The 13,915-nt window shown below is 48.0% G+C and overlaps 1 protein-coding gene across 1 annotated transcript in view; it reads left to right on the forward strand.

Annotated features, from left to right (window-relative positions):
* Positions 1-10,141: 10,141 nt before the first annotated feature.
* LOC119962304 (dynein heavy chain 11, axonemal-like) overlaps positions 10,142-13,915 on the forward strand; it is a 690,045-nt gene continuing 686,271 nt past the window's right edge. Inside the window, exon 1 of the mRNA XM_038790290.1 lies at positions 10,142-10,246. Within this exon, the coding sequence (XP_038646218.1) occupies positions 10,209-10,246 (38 nt within the window). The 5' untranslated portion in view covers positions 10,142-10,208. The remainder of the gene's footprint in view (positions 10,247-13,915) is intronic.

The raw sequence follows: 13,915 nt of genomic DNA on the forward strand, positions 1-13,915 counted from the left end.
CAGCTCCCCATCAACATTCGGGAAAGTCAGCCCCTCCAGGAAGTGCCTCATCTGCTCCAGCCCCGCAGCTGTCCACCACCCCAGCACCACTCGTCAGGATCCACACTCGGGATTGAAAGGCGGTTTGCAGGCACGGTGGAGACCAGGTCGCGTGTGGTGACAATGCCCACCCGATGTGGAGACTCGAGGCAGTCAGCATCGGGGTCCGTTGGGCGGTCGGGATCAGAATCCTGCATGCCTTGTTGTACGCAGCGGACACGTCTGCGCTGCAGCTGGGATCGCTGGCTGTTGCTCGGTTGAGCGGACCTGGGAATGCCCAGGCTTTCCACACTGTAGACATCGCCTTCCTTTGGCTGGACATTGCCGTTTTAAATGGACGGAGCCACAATTTGGACACGTCATGACGCTGACGTCAGCACGTTCTGTGCGCCATCGCACTGGCGCGGTGCGACCGGCCGACGTTCGCACATACGCATTAGGGTCTTCGGCATCATCGTCCACCCGGTCGTGCCGCGCATGCATCAGGACCTGGGAAAAGCGCGCAAAACGGCCACTCTCCTCGATGCTCAGGCCTTGCATTTTTGCGATGGCCTGCACCCTTTCTGCCTCGTGGGAGGCCAGGTTTTGCAGTTTCTGCCGCCCTGATGCGGGAGTGACGATTTCTGGCATGCTCATGGACAACGCATGTTTCGATGGCGACGGAGAGGGTCAACTGTTTGATTTTGAGGAGCTGCTCCCGCAGGGAGTGGGACTGGACCCCGAAAACTATCTGATCCCGTATCATGGAATCAGCCGTCGAGTCATAATTACATGGCTGCGCTAGGATTCGGAGATGGGTCAAAAAGGATTGAAAAGGTTCATCCTTACTCTGTTGGAAGATGTACCGTTCAAAGCTCTCATTCACCTCAATGTCGCAGTGGCTGTCCAATTCCAGCAGAACCGTCTTGAACTTCGTCGTGTCTTCGCCATCGGCAAACGTGAGCGAGTTATAGATGTGGATGGCGTGATCCCCGCAGCCGACAGGAACAGCGCGATATTTCTGGCATCCGATGCTGCCTTGAGGCCGGAGGCCTTGATATACAGGAGGAACTTCTGTTTGAAGACTTTCCAGTTGGCTCCGAGGTTGCCAGAGATTTGGAGTTGTGTAGGAGGCTGGATCTTTTCCATGCCGCTGGATGGCTGCTTGCTGGTTATCGCAGATTCACTCGAGGTAGGTTCGTTAGACTTAATACCTCCCTGGTACCATGATGTGTTAAGTGAGTTAGTTCAACGTTGACTGCAACTGAATGCAGTGAAACTAGAAAAAGACTTCCGACACAGGAGATGGTCCAACACGGTTTTATTGAACTGGCTGATTGCTGTACATAATCTGTTGTGGGTTGACACTCTATTAATCTAACTGATAACTTCCGACTGGCTTGACCAGACTAGCTCTCTACCACATGGAGATGATGCTCACTGGCTTGTGCACTCTAACAATCTCAGTAGCTGTGTCCTGTGAGAGAGGGAGAGTCTTAATGCCCTGTGGGCTTTAAAATGGTGGTGTCCTGTCTGGTGATTGGTTGTTCTGTGTAGTGTGTGTTCATTGGTTAACCTGTGTGTCAATCAGTGCCTGTCTGCATCTCATTATATACATGAGTGGATATTATGACAATATCGACCTCCCACGTCCGAGACTATTCTTCCCACCTCAAATGTCACCCGCTTGTTGACCAAGATCGCAACCCCACTAGTCTTAGTATACAGCCCCGAGTGGAAAACCTGATTAATCCAGCCTTTCCTCAACCTGACCTGGTCCACTACTCTAAGGTGCGTCTTCTGCAACATTACCACATCTGCCTTTAGTCCCCTCAGGTGCGCAAACACCCGTGCCCTCTTTACCGACCCATTTAGCCTCCGAACAGCAGCCCAGGGGGTGGGTAGCTGGTGGCCTCAGTGGCCAGGGCACCCGCCCATGGCGGCTGGTATGGGTACCGGCATGTGGTGCAGGGTGGGGTTCACTCATCCTCCTGGTAGAGGGGTGGGGTTACGGGTGTGTGGGAAGCGGTTACTGCCATGGGCGTGGAGGTGCCTACTCACCCTAGCCGCCCTGAGCTGGTTGCATAGTTTTTTCCGGCACTGCTGGCCTGTCTGGATGGTGTTGCCTATGGCGCTCAGGGCCTCTGCCACCTGTGCCCAGGCACAGCGAATGGCGGCAGCTGGTAGCCTCCTTCCCGGGCTGGGCTATAATGTCATCCACCACTCCTCCACCATCTCCAACAGGGTCTCCAGATAGGCATCGGTAAACCTCGGAACTGCTCTTCTCGCTACCATCTTATTGGTTGGGATGATGTTTGTGGTGACTGCAGTGTGTATATGCGAGTAGAATTGATTGTGTTCCACGTGGTGCCAGTGCTGGCCCCTTAGCAATATCGGAATCGGTCCAGGTTCGACACCAGTTTTTCTGCTGTGAAAGTGAAATTCTGCCTTGGCGTCAACACTTAGTCTCAGAAACGGAGAATCCCTCCCCCTAGCTCTCTTCCCTCCCCCCAACAGCCCACCCACAACCTTCGCCCATCGCGGTAATTCACTCTTTGAAGTATGAGATAAATTAGTGCTGCTTCAAGTGGAAACCCTCCACCGACCCTCCAACGGTGTACTTCACATTTTCCAGGTATAACAGATCCATAAAGTCACCCAACCAGGCCGAGGCAGTAGGCGGAACGGACTAGACTATCCCAGCATAGCTCGCTTTCGAGCTATCAGCGACGCAATGGTGAGCATATCCGCCTTTACACCCTGTCTGCAACCCCGGCGAGTCCGATACCCCAAAAATGGCCATCAACGGACTACGCTCCAGTTTGATATTACGAACCACTGACATGGTGCTAAAGAAGGAGACCCAAAAGCTCACCATCTTTAGATAAGACTAGAACGTGTGGGTATGGTTGGTGGGCCCACGAGAACACCGCTCACATTTTACCTCCACTCCATCAAAGAACTCGCTCATCCTATTTTTGGTTTGATGAGCTCTGTGAACTACATTGAGTTGGATCAGGCTGAGCCGCTTGCATGATGAGGTAGAATTGACCTTACAAAGGGCTCTGTGCTACACACTCTCATCTAAGATGGGTCCCAACTCCTCCCACTTCGCCTTCACCCAATCAAGCGGTGTAGATTCCAATGAGATGGATCCCTCATATTCTATTTAAGATCTCCCCGCCCCCAGTCATCGCAACCGTAAGATTTTCCTCAACAGGGAAGACTGTGGAGCCAAAGGGAACGCAGAGAAAGCACCACAAACTAAGTTGCGCATTTGAAACTATTGCAACTGATAGTTGGAATTTTGCTGAGTACTCCCCCCAACTGTCGAACCATCCCTCTATAAACTGGGCTCTAAAGCACTCTTGCCCCTTCTCTTCCCATGCCGTAAAAACCTGATGGCGCAAACAAATGGTTACCACTAATTGGAGCCAATAATGACATGGCACTCAACTTATAATGTTGTCTGAGCTACTTCCATATCTTCAAAGTGGAGATCACCACTGGGTTTGAGGTATAAGTCACTGGAGTAGTGCCGTTACTGGGACCCAGAGGCTCGGCCCTTTACATGAAATTGCCTCCATCCTCCCCCATATGGTGTCCGATTCTCTGTACCATCCCAAAATCATCTCCACATTGGCCGCCCAAGTAATACATGAGAAAATTGTCGGGCTACAAACTCAACATGAGCAAAAGTGAGATCTTCCCAGTACACCCGCAAGGGGGGGGGGGGGGGGCAGCACTAAAGGGGCTGCCGTTCAAACAAGCCCGACATAAATTCCGCTACCTGGGGATCCAAATAGCCCATGACTGGAAAGGGATCCACAAATGGAACCTCACCAGCCTGACGGAGGAAGTTAAAAAGGACCTGCAAAGATGGAACACACTCCCGCTCTCCCTCGCGGAGAGAGTTCAGACGATCAAAATGAACGTACTGCCCAGGTTCCTCTTCCTGTTTAGATCCATTCCGATCTACATCCCCAAGGCCTTTTTCAAAGCGCTGGACAAACTCATCATGGCGTTCGTATGGGGGGGGTAAAAATGCTAGGATCCCAAAGAAGGTCTTACAAAAAACAAAAACCAGGGGAGGGTTAGCCCTCCCGAATCTACAATTCTACCACTGGGCAGCAACAGCCGAGCGAGTAAGGGGATGGATCCAGGAGCCAAAAGCTGAGTGGGTGCGTGCGGATGAGGCCTCCTGTATGGGAACCTCCCTCCGGGCCCTCGCCACGGCAGCACTCCCATCCCCACCCAAAAAACACTCCAGCAGCCCAGTGGTGACAGCCACCCTCCAATCCTGGAACCAACTGCGGCAGCAACTTGGCCTGACCAAAATGTCGAACAGGGCTCCCATCTGCAACAACCATAGGTTCAAACCAGCACTGACCGACGCCACCTTCAAAAGGTGGAGGCAGGACGGGGGGACACTGACAGTCAGGGACCTATACACGGACGACAGGATCGCAACACTGGACGAACTGACAGAGAAATTTCAGCTAGCTGGGGGGAACGAGCTACGGTACCTGCAGCTCAAAAACTTCCTACGAAAGGAGACAAGGACGTACCCACAACCGCCACGACAGACACTACTGGAAGACCTACTGGACGCAAGTATCCTAGAGAAAGGGAACTTTAGTGACATGTATGACCGACTGGTAGATAGGGACGACACCGTACTGGACGCAACAAGGAGGAAATGGGAGGACGACCTGAGGATGGAGATCGGGTGGGGACTCTGGAGCGAAGCACTGCATAGGGTCAACTCCACCTCCACGTGCGCAAGGCTCAGCCTGACGCAACTAAAAGTGGTACATAGAGCCCACTTAACAAGAACCCGTATGAGTAGGTTCTTCCCGGAGGTGGAAGACAGATGTGAACGGTGCCAAAGAGGCCCGGCCAACCACGCCCACATGTTCTGGTCTTGCCCCAGACTCGTGGAGTACTGGACAGCCTTCTTCGAGGTTATGTCCAAAGTGGTGGGAGTGAGGGTGGAGCCATGCCCGATAGTGGCGGTCTTCGGGGTTTCAGAACAGCCAGATCTATTCCTGGGGAGGAGGGCGGACGCCCTTGCCTTTGCCTCCCTGATCGCCCGCCGTAGAATCCTGTTTGGCTGGCGGTCAGCAGCACCGCCCAGAGCTGCGGACTGGCTGTCCGACCTCTCGGAATCTCTCCAAATGGAGAAAATCAAATTTGCCATCCGAGGGTCGGACGACGGCTTCCACAGAACGTGGGAGCCATTCATGCAACTGTTCCGGGACCTATTTGTGGCCAATGTACAAGAGGAAGAATAGTCGGGGGAAGGTAGCGGGAGGGGGGGGGGGGGGGGGGGCTACAGGTTCGTTACGGGGGTTCGATGGCTAGCTAAGGCCCAAAACCAAACTAAATAAACATGTTGAGAGGGGGGGGGGGGGGGGGGGGGGGCGCAGTTACTACTACGAAGATGCTTACCTGTAAATATGTATGTTAATTTTTGCGTGTTTGTTTTTTTTTTCTCTCTCCTAACAATTTGTAATTTGTTCAATATAAAATATGAAAACTGAATAAAAACATTTATAAAAAAAAAAATACATGAGAAAATTGGGTAGTGCAGGTTAAAACTGCATCACCCCCAATTTCCAGTTGCAGTTACAAGGAATACTGTTGTTATACCCCTGGCAATATATTATTGTGCAGTAATATACTGAGTAGCAATGTCACACCCCTAAATGAAAGGCACTTTGCCTGTTCTCTGGAATGACTAGAATGGCTGCATCCACAGGAAAATCTCAGACTAGACTCTTGTGCAAGTAATATATTTACAATTCTTTTCAAGTTAATTGTAGATTACATTAATTTGGGAATATTCTTGAACGGTATGGAGATATATTTTTATGTGCTCGATACCATGTTACCGTGAAGTATTTCAAAGAAAGCTTAATAGGCATAAACCCATGTTAAGACATTTCTAAATTAATCATTCTGCTCAAGGACAGTATGAAGTATTTCAATACTTAATAAGATGAATGAATTAGGGTCTGAAATAGCTGAAGAAAAATCTTGAGATATACTTCAGTAAACATAGAACATAGAACGATACAGCGCAGTACAGGCCCTTCGGCCCTCGATGTTGCACCGACATGGAAAAAAACTAAAGGCCATCTAACCTACACTATGCCCTTATCATCCATATGCTTATCCAATAAACTTTTAAATGCCCTCAATGTTGGCGAGTTCACTACTGTTGCAGGTAGGGCATTCCACGGCCTCACCACTCTTTGCGTAAAAAACCCACCTCTGACCTCTGTCCTGTATCTATTACCCCTCAATTTAAGGCTATGTTCCCTCGTGCTAGCCACCCCCATCTGCGGGAGAAGGCTCTCGCTGTCCACCCTATCTAACCCTCTGATCATTTTGTATGCCTCTATTAAGTCACCTCTTAACCTTCTTCTCTCTAACGAAAACAACCTCAAGTTCATCAGCCTTTCCTCATAAGATTTTCCCTCCATACCAGGCAACATCCTGGTAAATCTCCTCTGCACCCGTTCCAAAGCTTCCACGTCCTTCCTATAATGAGGCGACCAGAACTGTACGCAATACTCCAAATGCGGCCGTACTAGAGTTTTGTACAACTGCAACATGACCTCATGGCTCCGGAACTCAATCCCTCTACCAATAAAGGCCAACACACCATAGGCCTTCTTCACAACCCTATCAACCTGGGTGGCAACTTTCAGGGATCTATGTACATGGACACCGAGATCCCTCTGCTCATCCACACTACCAAGAATTTTACCATTAGCCAAATATTCCGCATTCCTGTTATTCTTTCCAAAGTGAATCACCTCACACTTCTCCACATTAAACTCCATTTGCCACCTCTCAGCCCAGCTCTGCAGCTTATCTATGTCCCTCTGTAACCTGCAACATCCTTCCGCACTGTCTACAACTCCACCGACTTTAGTGTCGTCTGCACATTTACTCACCCATCCTTCTGCGCCCTCCTCTAGGTCATTTATAAAAATGACAAACTGCAACGGCCCCAGAACAGATCCTTGTGGTACGCCACTCGTAACTGAACTCCATTCTGAACATTTCCCATCAACTACCACTCTCTGTCTTCTTTCAACTAGCCAATTTCTGATCCACATCTCTAATTCACCCTCAATCCCCAGCCTCCGTATTTTCTGCAATAGCCGACCGTGGGGAACCTTATCAAACGCTTTACTGAAATCCATATACACCACATCAACTGCTCTACCCTCGTCTACCTGTTCAGTCACCTTCTCAAAGAACTCGATAAGGTTTGTGAGGCATGACCTACCCTTCACAAAACCATGCTGACTATCCCTAATCATATTATTCTTATCTAGATGATTATAAATCGTATCTTTTATAATCCTCTCCAAGACCTTACCCACCACAGACGTTAGGCTCACCGGCCTATAGTTACCGGGGTTATCTCTACTCCCCTTTTTGAACAAAGGGACCACATTTGCTATCCTCCAGTCCTCTGGCACTATTCCTGTAGCCAATGATGACCTAAAAATCAAAGCCAAAGGCTCAGCAATCTCTTCCCTGGCTTCCCAGAGAATCCTAGGATAAATCCCATCCGGCCCCGGGGACTTATCTATTTTCACCTTGTCCAGAATTGCCAACACTTCTTCCCTACGCACCTCAATGCCATCTATTCTAATAGCCTGCGTCTCAGCATTCTCCTCCACAATATTATCTTTTTCTTGAGTGAATACTGACGAAAAGTATTCATTTAGTATCTCGCTTATCTCCTCAGCCTCCACACACAACTTCCCACCACTGTCCTTGACTGGCCCTACTCTTATCTTAGTCATTCTTTTATTCCTGACATACCTATAGAAAGCTTTTGGGTTTTCCTTGATCCTACCTGCCAAAGACTTCTCATGTCCCCTCCTTGTTCGTCTCAGCTCTCTCTTTAGATCCTTCCTCGCTTCCTTGTAACTATCAAGCGCCCCAACTGAAACTTCATGCCTCATCTTCACATAGGCCTCCTTCTTCCTCTTAACAAGAGATTCCACTTCTTTGGTAAACCACGGTTCCCTCGCTCGACCCCTTCCTCCCTGCCTGACTGGTACGTACTTATCAAGAACATGCAATAGCTGTTCCTTGAACAAGCTCCACATATCCAGTGTGCCCAACCCTTGCAGCCTACTTCTCCAACCAACACATCCTAAGTCATGTCTAATGGCATCATAATTGCCCTTCCCCCAGCTATAACTCTTGCCCTGCGGGGTATACTTATCCCTTTCCATCACTAACGTAATGGTCACCGAATTGTGGTCACTGTTTCCAAAGTGCTCACCTACCTCCAGATCTAACACCTGGCCTGGTTCATTACCCAAATCCAAATCCAATGTGGCCTCGCCTCTTGTTGGCCTGTCAACATATTGTGTCAGGAAACCCTCCTGCACACATTGTACAAAGAACGACCCATCTAATGTACTCGAACTATATCTTTTCCAGTCAATATTTGGAAAGTTAAAGTCTCCCATAACAACTACCCTGTTACTTTCGCTCTTTTCCAGAATCATCTTCGCCATCCTTTCCTCTACATCCCTAGAACTATTAGGTGGCCTATAGAAAACTCCCAACAGGGTGACCTCTCCTTTCCTGTTTCTAACCTCAGCCCATACTACCTCAGAAGAAGAGTCCCCATCTAGCATCCTTTCCGCCACCGTAATACTGTCCTTGACTAGCAGCGCCACACCTCCCCCTCTTTTGCCCCCTTCTCTGAGCTTACTAAAACACCTAAACCCCGGAACGTGCAACAACCATTCCTGTCCCTGCTCTATCCATGTCTCTGAAATGGCCACAACATCGAAGTCCCAGGTACCAACCCATGCTGCCAGTTCCCCTACCTTATTTCGTATACTCCTGGCATTGAAGTAGACACACTTCAAACCACCTACCTGAACACTGGCACCCTCCTGCGAAGTCAAATCTGTGCTCCTGACCTCTATACTCTCAATCTCCCGTACCCCAAAACTACAATCCAGGTTCCCATGCCCCTGCTGAATTAGTTTAAACCCCCCTAAAGAGCACTAACAAATCTCCCCCCCCAGGATATTGGTGCCCCTCAGGTTCAGATGTAGACCATCCTGTCTATAGAGGTCCCACCTTCCCCAGAAAGAGCCCCAGTTATCCAGAAATCTGAATCCCTCCCGCCTGCACCATCCCTGTAGCCATGTTTTTAATTGCTCTCTCTCCCTATTCCTCATCTCACTATCACGTGGCACGGGCAACAACCCAGAGATAACAACTCTGTTTGTTCTCGCTCTGAGCTTCCATCCTAGCTCCCTAAAGGCCTGCCTGACATCCTTGTCCCCTTTCCTACCTATGTCGTTAGTGCCAATGTGGACTACGACTTGGGGCTGCTCCCCCTCCCCCTTAAGGACCCGGAAAACACGATCCGAGACATCACGTACACTTGCACCTGGGAGGCAACATACCAAACGTGAGTCTCTCTCGCTCCCACAAAATCTCCTATCTGTGCCCCTGACTATTGAGTCCCCAATTACTAATGTTCTACTCCTTTGCCCCCTTCCCTTCTGAGCAACAGGGACAGACTCCGTGCCAGAGGCCCGTACCCTATGACTTACCCCTGGTAAGTCGTCCCCCCCACAAGTATCCAAAACGGTATACTTGTTACTCAGAGGAACGATCGCAGGGGGTCCCTGCACTGACTGCTTCTTCCCAGTCCCTCTTACAGTTACCCATCTATCTCCAGTCTTTGGTGTAACTACTTCCCTGAAGCTCCTATCTATGACCCCCTCTGCCTCCCGAATGATCCGAAGTTCATCCAGCTCAAGCTCCAGGTCCCTAACACGGTTTTTGAGGAGCTGGAGTTGGGTGCACTTCCCACAGATGAAATCAGCAGGGACACTGACGGCGTCCCTCACCTCAAACATTCTGCAGGAGGAGCATTGTACTGCCTTCCCTGACATCCCTCTAGATTTAAAAAAAAACAGTAAAGATATAATAGAAGTTACTCCGGGCGTGCAATTAATAGATTACCCTTTTTAAAATTACTTTTTTTCTTTTTCTAGATCAATATCTATGAAACATTATATGTCCAAGTTAGCGTCTTTGAAGATGTCCACACATTTGGATGGTTTCAAGTGTGCATCAAACCATTCAAATCATCTTTGTTAAATACAATAAAAAGATGGAGCTGGATGTTTAAGGAACACCTTCTAAACCATGTGATCGATAGGTAAGGAAATACTGTTGCAGTAGTTTCCAAACTGAGTAGTTACGAAGTGTAAAACTACATGTTTATCATTTTTTCTTTTGATATATGAGTCAAAATATGTACAAGACAAACCCAATTGAAACAAAATTTTAAACCTTGTTGAGCATCCACCTTCTGAGCTCTAACAACATCAAATTTACTGAAATAATAAATCTCATAGCTGACTTAAAACAAAAATATTATATTACTTACCATCATTGTTTCCTCAGGAGTTTTGACTTCTCTTTCAAGACATCCATTTTAATTAAAAATCATTGATCTCTCTGACCTTGAGTACTACAGCCCAAGTTCCAATCTCTTTTTTTAGCATGCAGGTACAGCAGGCGGTGAGGAATGTTAATGGCATGCTGGCCTTCATAGCAAGAGGATTCACTTATAAGAGTAGGGATGTCTTGCTGCAGTTATACAGGGCCTTGGTGAAGCCACACCTTGAGTATTGTGTATAGTTTTGGTCTCCTAATTTGAGGAAGGACATTGTCGCGATTGAAGGTGTCCAGCGAAGGTTCACCAGACTAATTCCCAGAATGGCAGGACTGACATACGAAGAAGGACTGGATCCACTGGGCTTGCACTCCCTGGAGTTTAGAAGAATATATGAAATCCTGATCGGACTAGACAGGCTAGATGTGGGAAAAATGTTTCCAATGTTGGGGACGCCCAGAACTATAGGTCACAGTCTAAGAATAAGGGGTAAACCATTCAGGACTGAGATGAGGAAGAACCTCTTCTTTCAGAGAGTTGTGAACGCGTGGAATTCTCTTTTTTCTTTTCTTTTTTTAAATTTAGATTACCCAATTATTTTTTTTTCTATTAAGGGGCAATTTAGCGTGGCCAATCCACCTACTCTGCACATTTTTGGGTTGTGGGGGCGAAACCCACGCAGACGCGGGGAGAATGTGCAAACTCCACACGGACAGTGACCCAGAGCCGGGATCGAACCTGGGACCTCAGCGCCGTGAGGCGGTTGTGCTAACCACTAGACCACCGTGCTGTCCTAACGCGTGGAATTCTCAACCACAGAAAGCTGTTGGGACCAGTTCATTGGATATATTCATGAGGCAGCTGAGGCTAAAGGGATCAAGGGGTATTGAGATAAAGCGGGACTGGGATACTGAATTTGCATGATCAGTCCAATCACATTGACTGGTGGTGCAGGCTCAAAGGGCTGAATTGCCTTCTCCTGCACCTATTTTCTATGTTTTCTAATTCCTTGAACATGTTGTCATTTCTCAATGAAAGGGTAATTATCAGAGTGGGGAATGGTGTTCCACAAGGATCAGTGCTTGGACCATTGCAGTTCACAATTTACTTTAATGACTTGAGTTTTGAAATTAAAAACACAGGACGAGATCTACCAGTTACTTTGAGCCCGAAAAGCAGCACGGCGCAGCCTTTTGATGCCGGGAGATCCCTCTTCCAGGATCTATCCGGCTTCTCGAGAGATCTTAAGTGACTCACAATGTGAATCCTGCCCATTGTAGGCAGGATTACTTTCTGAAAAATCTGCTTACTAGAGTGACAGCTAGTCTCGGCCTAACGTGCATTTCCGAGATCTAACCATGGAATGGAATCTAACCTTGGAGACCTTGGGCAAGCGCTGTTCAGTGCTGGTCTCCAAAAACGGGGATCAGATGGAAATGCACTTATGGGGGTACCCCAGGGGATCAGAAGCCCCCAAGTGCTTGCCCTCTGGACAGGGTGACACCTGGGCACCTTGACACTGCCAGTCTGGCACCCTGACAGTGCCAGCTTGGCACTGTCAAGATGCCCAGGTGGCATTGCCAACTTGCAGGAGCACTGCCAGGCTGTCAGAGCCAAGGTGCCAATCTAGCATTTTTCTTGCAATGGGGATTGGGCCTGGGGGTGCCTGGTGCGGGGGAGTGCGAGTACCCCGTTATAGGTGAGTTTTGGAGGTTTGTGGGGTTGAGAGATGGGAACGTTATTTAAAAATGGCGTCCTGATCTCTCCCTGCACTGAAGGGTTTCGCCGAGCGGAGCTCCTCAGTGCAAAAAATGGGACTATGTTCGGCCCCAGCTGCGTGTTCCCCACTGAGGCCCTCGATCTACCCGAATGGCCGTTTGGTAGCATGGTGTTTCTCAGCACTATAAGCCCTGGGAGACACTGGGCTAATTGCGCTCTGGAACTCAGGATTTTGCGAATGGACACCAAATTGGGTAGCGGAGAAGGGTTCCTAATAGGCAATTCTGAGGAGAACTGCAACAAATTATAGGATGATATTAATAAACTTGTAGAATGGGCAAATAATTGGCAAATTAAGTATAACACTGATAAATGTGAGGTGGAAAATTTTTGGTAGGAAGAATACGGAAGTCCCTTAATACTTAGACGGTGCAAGTCTAGGTGGAGTAGAGAAAAGAGTGACTTCACAAATCACTAGAAGTTACACTACAGGGTAAAAGGCCACAGAGAAAAACTAAGCAAATACTGGGCTTTATTTCTAGATGGATAAAATTGGAAAAAAAGGGCAGTTATTTAAACCTGTATTAAACCTTGTTCGAGTACTGCATTTAGTCCTGGTTTGCATACTATATAATGCATATAGAGGTACTCGAGAGTGTGGTGAAGATTTACAAGGAAAATACAAGAAATCCAGGGATAAGTATCAGGAAAGGAGTGACAAGTATCTTCTCTTTTGATAAAATAATGTCCAGTGGTGACATCATAGAGATCTTTAAAGTTAAGAAAAGATTTGATAATAATCTTTATTTGAGGGCAGCATGGTGGCGCAGTGGTGAGCAATATAGCCTCATGGGGCCGAGGTCTCAGGTTCGGTCCAGGCTCTGGGTCATTGTCCGTGTGGAGTTTGCACATTTTCCCTGTGTTTGCATGGGCTTTGCCCCCACAACCCAAAAGATGTGCATGATAGGTGGATTGGCCAAGCTAAATTGCCCCTTAATTGGAAAAAACGAATTAGATACTTTTTTATTAGTGTCACAAGGAGGCTTGCTTGAACATTGCAATGACGTTACTGTGAAAATCCCCTAGTCACCACACTATGGCGCCTGTTCGGGTACACGGAAGGAGAAATTAGAATGTTGTGACTATAGATAGAAGGTTTCCTCCTGTGAGAAAGCATAACAGGAAACCATCAAGTTATCACCCAAAAAATCCATTGGGGAATTCAGAAAGAATGTCTTTACCCAAAGGGTGGAAACTTATGCTACCACAGGGAGTGGAAGCTAGACATGTAATGATGGCTGAGAAGTGAGTAGAGGATTCTGATGATAGACCTGAATGAGGAAATATTTGAGGAAGCTCGAGTGGAGCTTAAAAATTGACATGGACTGGTTGGGCTGAATGGCCTGCAATTTATCTTATGTATGCCCATGTTCACCTTTTCTGCAACTCTGTTTAAATCGCTCTCATAGCCCAAACTAAAGTCTTAACCGGCATCCTCTATGACTGTTACCACAGTTGTTACGATTCCAGTTGATGTTATAACCGGATGGGAAGATGCTTTTTAAAAGACAAAATTGTACCAGCCTCTACTACTGCCTCTAGCAGTACGTCCAGACACTCACCACCCTTTATGTGAAAAAAGTGCCCCTCTGAACCCTTCAACCTATGCTCTCTATTTTCCCCTACCTTTCGGAAAAGATGTTGACTATC

Source organism: Scyliorhinus canicula, chromosome 2 (genome assembly GCF_902713615.1).
Source record: "Scyliorhinus canicula chromosome 2, sScyCan1.1, whole genome shotgun sequence".
Classification (NCBI taxonomy): Eukaryota; Metazoa; Chordata; class Chondrichthyes; order Carcharhiniformes; family Scyliorhinidae; genus Scyliorhinus; species Scyliorhinus canicula.